Here is a 17,097-nt window from a genome sequence, read left to right as displayed (position 1 = left end):
GAAGGTCCCAGATTCCCTTCCTGGCATCTCCAAGGTCGGGCTGAGAGAGGCTCTTGCCTGCAAGTTTGGAGAAGCCACTGCCATTCTGTGTAGACAATCCTGAGCTAGATGGATCAATGGCCTGGCTGAGTATAAGGCAGCTTCCTCTGTCGCTCTGAAAGGGAGGATGCACTTCTGGTGACTTGAGGAAGAGAGGGATCAACAGGTAACTGCTTGGCAGTGTGGTGGGCACCTTGTTCAAGCAGATCAGGCTGGGAGTTCTCCCCGGCAGAGCGTTTCCTCGGGCTGAATGTCATCCACTTGGAAGATCTGGCAGAGGAGATTGCCAAGGAATAGCTGAAGTGATTCTATCCGCAGGGTGAGAGAGAGGTTTCAGCCATCCAAAGAAGGGTGTCCAAACGGTGGTAAATGCATCTTGTGGAGCAAGTAGCTGAGAGTTGATACCTCTCACTGGAAAGGGGTGGGCAAAGTGGGCCCTCTAGTTGCTCTAGAACTACAAATCCCATCTTCCCCAGACAGGATAAATGGTGGCTGGGGGTGATGGGAGTTGTAGTTCAGCAAATGCTGGAGGGCCCAGTTTGCCCACCCCTGCAATGGGGGCTGTTTCCTTTTAGCAGGAGCTGGCTTTCCACTGCCTCTTTGGCACGCTTGTCTCCTCACAGCAGTCAGCTGGGCTTGCTCCTTGAGGTGAGACTCTGTTGCTCCCTCACCACGTTCCTCTCTTTGTTGCTGCAGGTGATTGGAGGGAGGGAGAGAAACAGGCCGATGGAGCGAGAAGGAGAACCGAAGGGAGCCAGAAGAGGAGGCAGACTAGTCCTTCCGAAGGGCCAGACGTGCATTCCATCCCAGACCAAGGAGAATGCCACAAGGGAAGCAGAAGGAATAAGATCGCTCAGGATGTAGAAACCTTGACTAGTAAGCCACATCTGAGCAGACATACCAGAATCTACACGGGAGAGAAACGACATTCCTGCTCAGAGTGTGGAAAGAGGTTCCGTCATAAAGCAAAGCTTACTAACCATCAGAGAGTACATACAGGAGAGAAGCCTTTTAAATGCTCAGAATGTGGAAAGTGCTTCAGTCGTAAGGATATACTTATTCCCCATCAAAGAGTTCACACAGGAGAAAAACGACATTCCTGCTCAGAGTGTGGAAGGAGCTTCAGTCAGAAGGAAGGACTTACTGTGCATCAAAGAATCCACAGAGGTGAGAAGCCTTTTAATTGCTTAGAATGTGGAAAGTGCTTCAGTCGGAAGGCAACGCTTATTTCCCATCAAAGAGTGCACATAGGGGAGAAACCACATACCTGCTCAGAGTGTGGAAAGAGCTTCAATCATAAGTCACGACTTGCTGTCCATCAAAGAGTCCACACAGGAGAGAAACCATATACCTGCTCAGAGTGCGGAAGGAGCTTCACCCGTTCTGATGGTTTTATTTACCATCAAAGAGTCCACACAGGAGAGAAACCATATAACTGCTTAGAGTGTGGAAAGAGCTTCATTAATAAGTCAGGACTTACTGTCCATCAAAGAGTCCACTCAGGAGAGAAACCATATACCTGCTCAGAGTGTGGAAGGAGCTTCAAGGATAAGTCAGGACTTACTGTCCATCAAAGAGTCCACACAGGAGAAAAACCACATACCTGCTCAGAGTGTGGAAAGAGCTTCAGGCAGAAGGGAAATCTTACTTCCCATCAAACAATCCACGCAGGAGAGAAGTCTTTTAAATGCTCAGAATGTGGAAAGAGTTTCATTCGGGCTGACAAGCTTAGAGTCCATCAAAGAGTCCACACGGGAGAGAAACTCTATACCTGTTCAGAGTGTGGTAAGAGTTTTACCGGTTATACTGATCTTATTTCCCATCAAGGAGTCCACACAGGAGAGAAACCACATACCTGCTCAGAGTGTGGAAAGAGCTTCACTACTAAGTCAGGACTTACTTCTCATCAAAGAGTCCACACAGGAGAGAAACCCTATACCTGCTCAGAGTGTGGAAAGAGCTTCATTAATAAGTCAGGCCTTACTGTCCATCAAAGAGTCCATACAGGAGAGAAACCATATACCTGCTCAGAGTGTGGAAAGAGCTTCAAGGATAAGTCAGGACTTATTGTCCATCAAAGAGTCCACACAGGAGAGAAACCACATACCTGCTCAGAGTGTGGAAAGAGCTTCAGGCAGAAGGGAAATCTTACTTCCCATCAAACAATCCACACAGGAGAGAAACTCTTTACCTGTTCAGAGTGTGGAACGAGGTTTACCCGCTATACTGATCTTATTTCCCATCAAAGAGTCCACACAGGAGAGAAACCACACTCTACTCAGAGTGTGGAAAGAGCTTCAATGATATGTCAGGACTTACTGTCCACCAAACAATCCACGCAGGAGAGAAGCCTTTTAAATGCTCAGAATGTGCAAAGAGCTTTATTCAAGGTGTCAAGCTCACTGTCCATCAGCGAGTCCACATAGGAAAAAAACTACATACCTGCTCAGAGTGTGGAAAGTGGTTCAGTCACAAGTCACAGCTTACTGAACATCACCGAGTCTATACTCGGGATAATAGTCAAAGGTGAATATTCACCCTAGTTGACTTCCCACAGAGACAGGTGAGTACTAAGACCTGACCTTGTCTTTCTTCCCAAAGAGTTGATGGACTTCCACGTGGCTCATGAACTGCATCTGCCAGTCTTCTTTCCTGACCCCGTCTCAGAAAGAGACAGGGCATACCATTCTCTGGATGTGCGCAGAACACTAGCTCTTTACGTGGACTGAACAAAGCCTTTCAGAAAACCCAATAGGCTGTTGGTTAGCTATGCAGGTTCCTCCAAGCGAATGCCTATCTTGACTCGGAGGCTCTGTGTTTGGGTGTCCGAAACCATCACTTTGCCTTACCACACTGACTTCCAAGGCTTTCTGGAGAGAAATTCCTCTAGATGAAATCTGCAGGGCGGTGACCTGGTCTAGACCTCCCACTTTGTCGTGGATGTCCGATCCCTGTTGTGGAAAGCATTTGGTGCTTCAGTTCTCCGGACTCTTTCTCAGTAGGCTGTTCCCTCCTTCCAGGTAAGCAAAGCTTGCTATGGTCCAAGTGTGATGCACAGAGACCACAAAGGAGGAGGGCAGGCTTCCTACCTGTAACTGTAGTTCTTCGAGTGGCCTACTGTGCATTCACACGTCCCACCCTACCTCCCTGCGGCAGCCTCTTGGGATCTCTCAGATCCTTGGTTGAGGCAGTCTCCTAGACTGAGGATGAGGGGTTGGGTATGATCCTGTAGAGGGAGCTTGGTTTCTCGCTCCCTTTTCTTTTTAGGGTGAAGCATTGGGATGTCTGTGTGCAAGTATTTGCATAGTTTTTCCTTGGGCACCTGAACAAGAATGCAGACAAATGTCTCTGTTCAAATCCTAGACATAGACACTGTATTTCTGCAAATGCTTGACAACATTTCTCCTGAAATCTGTAGTTTTCAAGGGGATGACAGATCCAAACCCTTCCTTACTCTAGGGAACCTAAATGACAAACTGAGATTCCCTTATGGTCTCCATGCTCATCTGTCCTTTTGCTCCAACATCTTCTCCCACTTCCTCCAAATTTGGCCTACTATAGATCCCTGGGATAACCCACTTCTTTCTTCCCTTTATTTAAAGAACTGTCCATTTATTTTTGCCCTCTGTTTCCTAGTTCAATCCACTCATGAACCTATCCTCTTATCCCATGACTGCTAAATTTTCTCAAGAGTCTTTGATGAGGAACTTTTGTTGAAAGCTTTTTGGAAGTCCAGGTTCACCTTTATGACCTGTTGACACTCTGAAAGAACTTTGCAAAGTTTGGTGAGGCAAGATTTGCCTTTGCAGAAGCCATGGTGGGTCTCCCTCAGCAGGGCCTGTTCTTCTGTATGCTCAACCATTTGATCCTTGAGAATGCTTGTAGTGATGAGCCTCCCCAACCCCAACAGAGCTAACAGGAAGTGAATCCCTGGCCTTGATTGACAGGCTGGCGACCCCCAGGGCTGAACAATCTATCCACCAGGTGGGTGGGACATGAGGGCGGCTGCTGGGAATGCTGGGAAGAAGAAGAAGGAGAAGTGGGAGAGGAGAGTGAGGAGGTGCAGGAAATCCAGCATGGAATTTGCTCCCCTGTATGGTGACTCTGCAGATCCTTGAAAGACAGGATTGCAGGAGGTTTGATCTCATCAGGATCTTTGGTGAGTTGAATGGGCTTCGGAATCTAGCATAGGGAAAAGTATGCTTAGAAGGACCTTGCGTCAGGAGTTATTTTGCTTTCTGTGTGTGCTTTGCATTCCTAAATATTTGTTCTTTGTAACTAAGATTTCAGTGTGTGCCGTTTAAGAAAGATCTGGGTGATTTTTGGAACATTGTTATAACCAACCAAAGCATTTTTTAAGTGCACCAGTGTGTATTACCGAATAAACGGTGTTCTTGTTGTTTTTGTTCCTTTCTTCTTACAAGCCTCCCAGAGTTGGTTAAGAACTCAGAAGAAGGGGAGGTGGAATCGCACTAGTGCACAGTGACTCTTAAGAGTTCAGCTCAGTTATCAGTAGCTCCAGGTGCAGGCAAGCGCTTAGGGAGCAGGTTTTTGTTTGTATTTGCCCAATAACCGGTTCAAGAGAGGCCCTGGACTAAAACACTCTAGTCCAATGGTCTGAAAGTTTAGAGGGCTTGGTGGCAGGGAATTTTAACTACCATAGTTTCCCTTTTTCTTTCTTTAACTGCTTGCCTTAAAAGTTAAAGATTAAAACTCCAGTCAGCTTCGTAACTCCGAGGGAGGAGTGACTCAACAAAATTTCCCCTTGTGAGCCAGCTGGCTGGGATCGGTTCCTTACAATGCTTTCCACCAGTTTGCTTGGAACAGACGTTAAGCTAACTGATCTGTAATGTGCCGATTCCCTCTGGATCCTTTTTTGAAAACTGGTCTTAACATTGGCTACTTTCCAGTCTTCCGGTACAGAGCCAGATTTTAGTGATAAGTTATATATTTTGCAAGCAGGTCAGTTCTTTAAGGATTCTTGGTTGGATGCCATCTGGCCTTGGCAATTTGTTAATGTTTCCAGACAGTTTAGATCATCAGCTGTTGTCACCTCTATCTGACTTGGCTCTTTAGCCTCTGTCCCTGAGGAGCCTGGTTCAGGCACAGGTATAGGCTTTCTATCTTCTGCCCTGAAGACAGATGCAAATAACTCATTTGGTTCTCAGCAATCTCCATATCCTCCTTAATAATTCCTTTCACTCCCTCATCATCTAATAGAGCAACCACCTTCCTGGAAGGTTTCCTGCTTCTGATGTGTTTAACCCCCCCCCCCTTCATACTTGTAGCTAAATGTTCCTCAAACTCTCTTTTCGCCTGCTTTATTGCTGCCTTGCATTTCTTTTGCCAGAGGTTGTGTTCCTTTCTGTTCTTGTCATGTGGGCAGGCCTTCCCATTTCTGAAGGAAGTCATCTTCCCCTTTATAGTTTCTTTTACCTTACTTGTTGTTAGCCATGCTGGTGACCCTGCCCCCTTGGAAGCAGCCCCTCCCCACGCTGCTTGGAAGGCACCATGTCTGGAAGGAGAGAAGGGGGCCCCAGCAGTCAGCACAGAGGGAAACAGGGCAGCTCCTAGAAGACTCTTCCTGGGGGTGGGCTGGATGATAGTCCCAGTGACAGTGGGGCAGAAACTCAAGCTGTGCACCTTGGCAGTCACACATTCATGGGAAGCACGGGTGGAGGGAGCCCTGCTTTGCCTATTTGTTTTGGTTGGTGTTTGCTGGGTGTTAGGTGGGAAAAGCTGTCTGGATTTTTTTTCTTTCCCTAATGCAAGCAGAAGGTTGCTGGTTCAAATCCCTGCTGGTATGTTTCCCATACTATGGGAAACACCTATATCGGGCTCTGTGGGTGCCAGGAGTTGAAATCGACTTGACGGCACACTTTACCTTTAATGTGCTCAAAGGTTTTCACTACTCTCTTGCTCTCCCTCTCCTCTCTTTCACCTCCTGTGATCATTTGTTCTTCTGATTGGTATCCAGGAATGTAAGAATATTAAAAAGAAAAGAAGGGGGGAAAGTTAAAGTGCATACACCCTCTCTCGAAGTGGCTGCCTTTTTCTTTCTTTCTAAATTCAAGTGTTAAGCAGAACCAGGTTGCTCTCAGGAATGGATTTTACAATTGTATACAAGCTCAGCAGGCTCATTCATCCCACCCCCCCCCCGCAAAAAAACCCACACTCCGTTTGTCACCTCTCCCCCGAGCATACTCCACTTCAGCTCTTCAGATTTGGGGGTGGTGGGTGCTGGGGTTGGATGGCTCTGGGGAGCCAGGACCCCACCCCACAAAGTGAACTGCCAGCAAGTTCCACTGCTCGCCACCCATAAGTTCCTTCGCATCTCCCTGACCTCTGCCTTCTATTGCTCCTGTGGGGCCAGCTGGCAGTCCAGGGAGCCTAGTTGCTAATCACTAGACCAGGGATTCTCAAACTTGGGTCCCCAGAAGTTATTGGACTTCAACTCCCATAATCCCCAACCGAAGGCCACTGGAGCTCGGGATTATGGGAGTTGAAGTCCAATAACAGCTGGGGACCCAACGTTGAGAATTCCTGCACTAGACAATGGAAAGGCTAATCCAACGATCAACAGAAAGCGGGCTAAGGGAGCTTAGACCGCTTTCTGTCGATTGTGGGAACCCCTAGGCTTCCAGGCGAGCCCGGTGCTCCCAAGGCGGCTAGCCTGCCTAGAAATCCTCCCCTTAACTGTGGTTAACAGAGTGAGCGCTCCGTTAACGTCATTTCTTTGTGTGTTGCTGTGGCGTGCAGCGACACACGAGTAGACCACCAACCGGGAGGCTGCAGCCAGCTTCCCGGGCTCACGGGTTTCTCCAGGATGCCCCGCACACTTGCGTGGGGCATCCTGGGGCCTCCAGGGGCCACATAGCCCTCGATCCCTGCAGCCACTGCTGGCTCCGTGATGGAGCCCGCAGTCGCGTGGGCAGCTAATCCGGTGAGAAGAGCATAGTCTAGTGGTTAGCAACATAGTCTAGTGATTAGTAACTTCTCTGGATTGATGCCAAAAGGCATGTAAAGTTGAGTTTTATGCGCTATGCTTCCGCTCCATGGCTACCTTCTTGGGACTATTTCAACTCTTGGTGAGGAAACAGCAGCCATTCCTGGGAACAAGCTGAATCTTCGAATCCTAGGCAGTAAACCCCACTTTCTCACTCCCGGCAATGCTGCATTCTTGAATGTCGGAGTGGAACCATCACCTGCCATCTCTTTTTGTCCCATCATGTGGCTGAGATCAGAAGGGGGGCAGGCTGCAGCTCCAGATGGCATCGGCCTTTTGCACCAATAACTCTAATGACCCCTAGGGGCATTGGAAGTAGAGATAGAGTCTCCTTTTGCCTGCTGTATCTCTGCTTCTATGATCCCTCCTTGATAGAATGCACTCAGGAAGCTCCTGGGAATGATTTCCTTCTTCTACTTCCCAGAATTATCTCTACCATGCAGTGGCAGCTGGTACATGCCCTGCTGGGGGATGTGAGGCACCTTTAAGTGTAAATTAGTAGGTGCTTACTTCCCGTACCACCAAACGTGAAAGCTCTTCCCAGCTGTGGCTCGGCACCCAGCACCCACTGCAGCAGAGGATCAACTCCACCACTCAGCGGGCCCCCAAATGAAGCACCCCCAGACTGCGTACCTGTTCCTTCTGGGGAAGTATGACTCCATCCAGAATAGGCAGATCAAAATTGTATTCCGAGTTCTGATCCCGCACAATAAGTCCCTCCGTCTTATCTGGATTCAGTCTCAGTTTGTTATCCCTCATCCAGCCCATCACCGCTTCCAGCAGGCATTTAGGGAAGTTGTGCCCAATGATGTTGAAATGGATTTGGGTGTCATCAGCGTACTGATAATACCCTGCATCAAGTTTCATGATGATCTTTCCCAGCGGTTTCATGTAGATGTTAACATTGGAGACAATACACAGCCCTGAGGAACACCATACATGAACTTAGATTTTGTAGAACAACTGTCTCCAAGGAACACTATCTGGAATCTGCCTGAGAGGTAGGAGTGGAGCCACTGCAAAGCAATGGAGGTAAAAGTTTTACCAATGGAGGTAAAAGTTTGGTGGCCAAAGTTTGCACTGCCACCGTATGATAGTGTTTGTTGCCCTGCTCTCAGTGAAAATCTCTCCTTGGTTAAATGGACTTGCGAGAGCAGGATAGGACAAATGTTCCGTGCATTAAAAGAAACAAAGATGAAAGTGTAATAAGAACAAGTGTGTTATTTACATAAGATGGAAAAGTTTATTCTTTCCATAAGACGCAAACAATGTGTTAGGGAGGGCACACAGACTTCTTTACAGACAAGCAGTTGTGGACACATCTGCCTCCCCTAAGAGCTAACGGGCCGTAGGGGCTGGGAGATGTGCTCATTAAAAACTCTAATTGCTTCGTTACCCCCGGAGGCCACCCTCCTCAGCAAGGAGTGATCAGCTTTGTGCCCCAGGGCATGTTGTGGGTGGCGCAGTGGTAAAACTGCCGCCCTGTAACCAGAAGGTTACAAGATCGATCCTGACCAGGGGCTCAAGGTTGACTCAGCCTTCCATCCTTCCGAGGTCGGTAAAATGAGTACTCAGAATGTTGGGGGGTAATATGCTAAAATCATTGTAAACCGCTTAGAGAGCTTCCAGCTATAGAGCGGTATATAAATGTAAGTGCTATTGCTATTGCTATAACTGGCCCAAGCACCATGAAGCCATGTGTCTCCTGTGGCTTCTGCACTTTGGATTCACCACTTGTGCATGGACAATTGGCTGGACAACCACCCTAACAACAGGCCGTGTCCCATGCAATCAGGCCTCTTTTGGATTGACTATCCTTGCTACCTAACCCTCGGCAGGCATTCGTGTCCCTGCTTTGGCCTCCAGCTTCCTGGCCCATTCCTGAGGAGAGAGGTCCCTCGGGAACAACTGAGCTCCCAGAGTCCATTCACCCCGCTGGACAGAGAGGGGTATAAAGAACTGCTGCACCCCTTGCTCCCCTCTATCTCTGCTCCTTCCAAAAAACCTTCCTTCTCTAACCAGCCTGGAGTCTATTTAATTTGGACATCAAGCTAAATTGCCTACTCAGACATTTTATACTCCATCTCTATATTTTAATAATAATATTGCATTGCCTTTTAATCCATCTTTTCCTCACTGTAAACCAACCCCCAACACCCTTAATAAACCTCATTGTATTTGAACCTCAAACTCTGTCAGTTTCTTTCCTGGAATAAAAGCTTTTCACAAATTTATTCTAAGGTGGGACTAATCCAATTTTGGTGTGCTAATTCCCCCTCACAAGCCTAAAACGCAGTCAGGGGTCTTTGCCAATTCCCCGGGGAGCAGCCCCAGTAACACAGTCTCTCCCAGGAGCTCTGGCTTGCAGCTCCTTCTTCCGTCCCAACCAAACTCCCAACTGCCCCATCTGTCAGCATCTGAATCACTGCCCCGAACATGCCATACAGGGTTTCCATGACAACCTCTACTCCCTCACTCTCCAAAGCACTCTGCTTGTGAACATCTCCTGATGTTTCCTCCCCACCACTCTCACCAGAATGGCGGGTCTAAGCTGAAATAATGGTGCTTAATAAGTAGTGTTGGTTTATTAGTATTGCTTTCATAATTAATAACTTTACAGGTTGAGTATCCCGTCTCCAGACATCCAAAATCTGGGATGCTCCAAAATCCGGACACCACGCTGTAAAACAAACAAATGCCTCAGCTCATTCGGCTTGGTAGCCCTCTGGCAGCTCCTGGCAGAGTGCTGCTGCTCCTAGCTGTGTGCCATGTGTTTGGGAGCCATCTTCACTTTCTTTTTATGCTTTTTTGCCGGCACCGCATTCACCCTGGTTGCGAGGGTGTCGGTAAGCGTCCTATCGCAGCTGTGTGGCTGCCCGCCGTGCTCCCCTTCCGACAGAGAGCCTCGAAGAGTCTCTGCGGTGTGAGCGCGCTCCATGTTAGGCAAGGGGAGAGGAGGAAGAGAAGGCTGGAGGCCAAGCGTGGGAAGACCAAGGAGGAAGTAAGGTGAAGAATCAACGCCTAGAGCCAGGGGTAAGGAGAAGGGAAAAGGTCTGGACTGAGGGTCTGTGAGGGAAAACTTTGAGCAGACAATAAAATCCCGCAACCTTTCATGTTTAAATTTGGATCTCATGCCCAAGATACCTCATTACAAGTATGCAAATATTCCAAAATCCAGAAAAGTCCAAAATCCAGAACACTTTTGGTCCCAAGCAGTCCAGATAAGGGATACTCCAACTGTATTATACATTTCTCTTATAGAAGACGTTAAACTTAAACTCCCCCCCCCTTTTTACTGTCTTGATGAGGTCACCTTAAGTGGCGCAGCGGGGAAATGCTTGACTAACAAGCAGAAGGTTGCTGGTTCGTATCTCCGCTGGTACTATATTGGGCAGCAGCAATATAGGAAGATGCTGAAAAGCATCATCTCATACTGCGCGGGAGGAGGCAATGGTAAACCCCTCCTGTATTCTACCAAAGAAAACAACAGGGCTCTGTGGGCGCCAGGAGTCAAAATCAACTTGATGGCACACTTTAACTTTACTGTCTTGACAATGCATCAGCGATTTGAGAGCCAGCGTGGTATAGTGGTTAGAGTGCTGGACTAGGACTGGGGAGACCCGAGTTCAAATCCCCATTCAGCCATAATACTTGCTGGGTGACTTTGGGCCAGTCACTTCTCTCTCAGGCTAACCTACTTCACAGGGTTGTTGTGAGGAGAAACTTAAGTATGTAGTACACCGCTCTGGGCTCCTTGGAGGAAAAGCAGGATATAAATGTAAATAAATAATAATAATATAATAATTACATTCTGTTTTCCGGGAATGTGTTCTACATCAAAATTGAACTCTTGCAAGATCCATGACCAACACTGAAGATTAAGCACATAAGAACAGCCCTGCTGGATCAGGCCCAAGGCCCATCTAGTCCAGCATCCTGTTTTGCACAGTGGCCCACCAGATGCTGCTGGAAGCCACAGACAGGAGTTGAGGGCACGCCCTCTCTCATGCTATTACTCCCCTGCAACTGGTACTCAGAGGCATCCTGCCTTTGAAGCTGGAGGTGGCCCACAGCCCTCCAACTGGTAGCCATTGATAGACCTCTCCTCCATGAAGTTATCCAAACCCCTCTTAAAGCTATCCAGGTTGTTGGCTGTCTCCACATCCTGTGGCAGAGAGTTCCACAAGTGGATCACGCATTGTGTGAAAAGGTACTTCCGTTTGTTGGTCCTAGACCTCCTGGCAATATTTTTATTGTCTTTTATTGTATGTTTAAACTTTTGTAAACCGCCTTGGGGTTGTCTTTTAACGAAAGGCGGTATATAAATGTAACAATAAATAAATAAATAAATAAATTTCATGGAGTGACCCATGGTTCTAGAGTTGTGTGAGAGGGAAAAGAGTTTCTCTCTCTCTCTCTCTCTCTCTCCACTTTCTCCACACCATGCATGATTTTATAGACCTCTATCATGTCTCCCCACAGTCGTCTTTTTTCTAAACTAAAAAGCCCCAGGTGTTGGTGTTACTATATAACAACAACAACAACAAACTTTGTTAGCTGCCTCATAACAAATTATTCTCTGGGGGGTCTCTCTCCCCCTGCCCACTCTCTTGCCCTCCCGCCCGCACTCTCGACCGCTCTCTCGCCCACCTGTGTTGACCTGTCATTTTTCAACTGTCCTTCAGTCTCCATTTCTCCGTCAGCAGGTGTGGCGGGCGGGCAATAGCAACGCGTTCTGAGGCGGCCAACCGCCAGCCGCCCCCTTCTGCCCAATTCGTTGATGCTTGCTGATGTGGCCCAATGCAAACTACCTCCGCTCCAACTGACAGTCGACCCAGCCGGCAAACTCCCTCCTGACGGTGGGTATGGCAGGCGGGCACTAACAACAGCCTCCCTGCCACCCACTCGCTTTCCACAGTGCCCTTGTTCCGGCCTCAAGCTCCTTGGTGCGTTTTGAGGCAGCGAACCACCACCCGCCCCCTTCTGCCACATTTCCTGGCACTTTATGTTGCAGCCCTCCACAAACTCCGTTCCCAGTCCCCAAACTCCCTGCTTCATGACCCCAGCCAGCAAAGTTCCTGACTTTCGCACTCCTCTCTGGCTGCTGCCTTCTCACTTTCCGAACTCTTGCGTGCTGTCAGCCAATCACCTCCTCCACCCTCTGTCAGCCAGTCACCTCCTTTCTGCCACGTCCCCACGCATGGACCATCTTGGAGAATTAATACGATAGATAGATAGATAGATAGATAGATAGATAGATATGATTTCTATACTGCCCTTCCAAAAATGATTCATTAAAAACAACACAAAAATCAATCAACTGTTAAAATAAAAAACTGTAAAAACAACATAAAACCATTATTAAAACAATTATAACAGTTTTTAAAACCCTGGAAAACCAAGCCAAACCTTTCCGGTTTAAAAACAGTTTAAAAACCCTGGAAGGCCAGGCCAAACAGATAGGTCTTAAGGGCTCTCTGGCCAGTAATGAACTCAGATTATGGATTTTATTTATTTATTTATTTATTTATTTATTTATTTTTACATTTCTATACCGCCTTTCATTAAAAGAAAACCCCAAGGCGGTTTACAAAAATTAAAACATACAATAAAAGCAATAAAAACATCAAGCAATAAAAACATCAAGCTAAAAACATATAAAACAGGCATAAAAACAAGACAACAGATAAAAACACAGAGAAGCCGCAGTAAAAACAATTATGTAAAAGCCTGGGTAAAAAGCCAAGTCTTTAAAAGCTTTCTAAAAGCCGTGATGGAGTCTGAGGAACGAATAGCCACTGGGAGAGCATTCCAGAGTCTAGGGGCAGCAACAGAGAAGGCCCTGTCCCGAGTGCACGAAAGCCGGGCCTCCCTCATTGTCGGCACCCGGAGCAGGGCCCCCTCAGATGTCCTTGTCAAGTGGGCAGCAACCCTTGGGAGCAGGCGGTCCCTCAAATACCCCGGGCCCAAACCGTTAAGGGCTTTAAAGGTCAAAACCAGCACCTTGAATTGGACCCGGAAACGAACCGGCAGCCAGTGCAGCTCTTTCAAAATGGGGGTGATATGTTCCCAACGGGCAGCTGTGGATAACACCCTCGCTGCTGCGTTTTGCACTAGCTGCAGTTTCCGGATACTCTTCAAGGGCAGCCCCACGTAGAGCGCGTTACAGTAATCCAGCCGCGACGTGACTAAGGCGTGGGTAACCATGGCCAGATCTGCCTTCTCGAGAAAGTGACGCAGCTGGCGCACCAGCCGAAACCGTGCAAAGGCACCCCTGGCCACCGCCTCCACCTGAGCTTCCAAAAGCAGAGCCGGGTCCAGTAGTACCCCCAAGCTGCGTACTTGCTCCTTCAAGGGGAGTGCAACCCCATCCAGAACCGGTAAAATCTCCTCATCCCGATTGGCTCTCCTACTGACCAACAGTACCTCCGTCTTATCCGGATTCAATTTCAGTTTGTTAGCCCACATCCAACCCATCACGGCCTCCAGCCCCCGATTCAGGACATCCACCGCCTCCCTAGGATCAGATGACAAGGAGAGATAGAGCTGAGTGTCATCCGCATATTGCTGACAACTCAGTCCAAATCCCCGGATGACCTCCCCCAGCGGCTTCATGTAGATGTTAAACAGCATGGGGGACAAGACCGATCCCTGCGGGACCCCACAGGCCAACGGCCACGGGGCCGAGCAGTAGTCCTCCAGCACCACCTTCTGGATCCTCCCTTCAAGAAAGGACCGGAACCACTGCAACACAGTGCCTCCGATTCCCATACTCAAGAGGCGGCCCAGAAGGATACCATGGTCGATGGTATCGAACGCCGCCGAGAGGTCCAGCAGAACCAACAGGGACACACTCCCCCTGTCTAGTTCCCGGCGTAGGTCATCCACTAGAGCAACCAAGGCAGTCTCAGTCCCATACCCGGGGCAGAAGCCAGATTGAAAAGAGTCCAGATAATCCGTATCATCCAAGACCCTCTGCAGCTGGGACGCCACCACACGCTCCATCACCTTGCTCATCCCTCAGTAGTAGTAGTATGTTTATTGTGGTCACAGACCAGATTAACAAACAATAACAATTAATAACATTAATGAGAAAATTCAAAAATTTCAAAAGTTTACAAAATCACAAACTGTTCAAATAACAAATATAGTCTTTACAGAGCTTTGACGCCACAAAACAGAACTCTACCACATTATCTGAAATTATAGGTTTAAAATTGGCCAGCATAATTCCCAAATAAAATTGGTCTGTGTGACCAGGATAAGTGGCTAAAATATAACTCATCCCTCAGATTCTGAGCCCCTACAATGAGCACTTCCATCTTGCTTGGATTCAGTTTCAATTTGTTATCCCTCATCCAGCCCCTTACTGTCTGTAGGCAGGCATTTAGGGAATGAATGCCATTTCCTGATGATGAAGATGAAAAAGAGAAGTTGATTTGGGTGTCATCAGCATATTGATAACACCCAGCACCAAACCTCCTGATGACCTCACCCAGTGGTTTTATGTAGATATTAAAAAGAATTGGTGACAGAAAGGAGCCCTGAGGGATTCCATATAACAGCTCCTGTTTTGAGGAGTAGCTGTCACCAAGCTCCACCATCTGGAATCTACGCGAAAGGTAGGAGTGGAACCACTGCAAAGCAGTGCCTCCTATCCCCAACTCCCCCACACGTGATCCAGAAGGATACCATGGTCAATGGTATCAAACACTAATGAGAGATCCAAAAGAACCAGTGGAGTCACACTCTGTCGGTTCACCGGTAAAGGTCATCCATCAGGCTGACCAAGGATGTCTCAACCCCATAGCCAGCTTTAAAGCCAGTTTGAAATGTGTCTAGATAATCAGTTTCCTCCAAAAACGTGTGGAGCTGGTCGGCCACCACCCTCTCAATCACCTTGCTAACCAAGGGAGATTGGAGACTGGCCTCTAACTCTCCATCGCTAAGGAGTCCAGGGAAGGCTTCTTAAGAAGCGGTCTAACCATTGCCTCCTTCAGACAAGAAGGCCCCCTACCCTCCCTCAGCGATGCATTTATGATATTAACCAGGCCTCCACCAACAATCTCCCTGCTAGATAGAAGCAGCCAAGTCGGGTAAGGATCCAGAAGACAAGTAGTAAGTTGCACCACCCCAAGCAACTTGTCCACATCCGCAGGAGTCACAGATTGAAACGGATCCAACCTAATACTACAAGAGGGATTGCTGGACACCTCCTTCATAGACCATGCAGAAGTAGTGGAGTCCAGGTTGGCCCAAATACAGGAAATTTTGTCCGCAAAGAACCCATTAAAAACGTCACAGCAGAACGTTTCCAGGGATTGACTGAAGGCAGAAGGAGCAGAAATTAAACTCCTCACAACCCGGGATAGCTCCGCTGAATGCAAACCTGTGGATACAATGCGCACAGACCAAAATCTTTTTTTGCTGCACGCACTGCTACTGCATAAGTAGGCATAAGCCTTCAAATGGTTCCTATCTGCATCCTGTCAGATTTGAGCCGAGTTCTCCTCCACTTGCATTCTAGTCACCTACCCAGCCGCTTCAGCCCCCGCAACTCCTCAGTATACCAAGGGGCCATTTTTGAAGAACGTTGGAAGGTATGCTTAGGAGCAATCAGGTCTACTGTTTTGTTGAGTTCCCTGTTCCAGGTTCCCACCAAGGCATCGACAGAATCGCCAGCCGCACCAACAATGAAACCCTCCAAGCCTTTTTGGAATCCTACTGGGTCCAGCAGCCTTTTTGCACGGACCTTCCTAATAGGTCCACCACCCCTGCAGAGGTGGATTGTGGCTGTGAAACCAACCTTAATCAGGTAGTGGTATGTCCATGACAATGGAGAAACCATCAGATCCCCCAGCCACAGAACACCTGATCCGAACAAAAGACCAAATCGAGTGCATGGCCGGCAACATGAGTTGGTTCAGAAACTGATTGGGATATGCCCATAGTTGTCATGGGCGCTATGAACTCCTGAGCTGCGCCAGACAAGCCAGCCCCAAAGTGAATGTTGAAGTCCCCCAGCACCAAAAGTCTAGGAGACTCCAACACCAACTCCGCGACCAGCACTGTCAGCTCAGTTAGGGAGTCATTTGGGCAGCGGGGTGGATGGTACACCAACAGAACCCCCAATCTATGCCTGGTACCCAGCCTCAAAAATACACACTCAGTATAAGTCAACTGTCTCACAGGGGTAAGGGAGATGGTATTCTTATGGACCACAGCCACTCCACACACACCCCCTGCCCACTTCCTCAAGCCTGCTCCATGACAGAGTATCCTGGAGGGAGAAGCTGAGCCCATACTGTACCACTCGCCTCCTGCAACCAGGTCTCAGTTATACATGCCAGGTCAGCTCCCTCATCCACGATCAAATCGTGGACAATTTCGGTCTTATTCTGAACTGACCTGGCATTGCAGAGGAGCAAGGTTGTTGGAGCTGCTCCCTAAGGCCTGATAGTTGATGAAGCAGTTGGAAGAGGAAACAGTTACTAAATTACTGATTTCCCTTCCCCTGCCAGTGCCAATTCTTCTATTCCCCACCACTACAGTAATAGCTGCCCCAGAACTGCCGGATGCACCCCCAGCACCATCCCACGCAAGAAAGCCTAAACACATGCCTGCAAAAAGGCCTGGCACAACCCAGTACAATAGAAGACCAGCAACCGCTGACCCAGACCTCTATCCCCATCCTCTGAAATATAACCTCCTCCCAGCCCTTACTCCCACTCAAAGGTCTGGCCCCATGTTGCGGGAAAATCCTCTGGAACCTTGCCCTCCTATTTAATTCAGCCCCTTGCGTTCATCCTTCCATCAGATTGACAGAGAATGGGGCGTCTAACTGAAGCAAAGAGGATTAGACAGGGTTACCACAATGGAACTTGTTGCCTGACAGAAATAAGCCAATTCAACAAGGGTGTGTCCTCAAATTAGCTTTTATTCATGATCATGAAGGCAGAGTACGAGTCAGAAGGCTGACAAGCACTGCCCCCAATGTGTGCGACTGCCAGTTTATATAGATTAAAAGCAATTCAGTACATCCATCAGCATAT

General features: G+C 48.2%; 1 protein-coding gene across 1 annotated transcript in view; it reads left to right on the top strand.

Annotated features, from left to right (window-relative positions):
• Positions 1-17,097, top strand: part of LOC128341953 (zinc finger protein 260-like) — a 49,254-nt gene that overhangs the window by 10,384 nt on the left and 21,773 nt on the right. The window contains exon 7 of the mRNA XM_053288650.1: positions 736-2,322. Coding sequence (XP_053144625.1) covers positions 736-2,322 — 1,587 coding nt within the window. The remainder of the gene's footprint in view (positions 1-735; positions 2,323-17,097) is intronic.

Source organism: Hemicordylus capensis, chromosome 2, assembly GCF_027244095.1.
Source record: "Hemicordylus capensis ecotype Gifberg chromosome 2, rHemCap1.1.pri, whole genome shotgun sequence".
Lineage (NCBI taxonomy): Eukaryota > Metazoa > Chordata > Lepidosauria > Squamata > Cordylidae > Hemicordylus > Hemicordylus capensis.
This window is presented reverse-complemented; position numbering and strand designations above follow the sequence as displayed.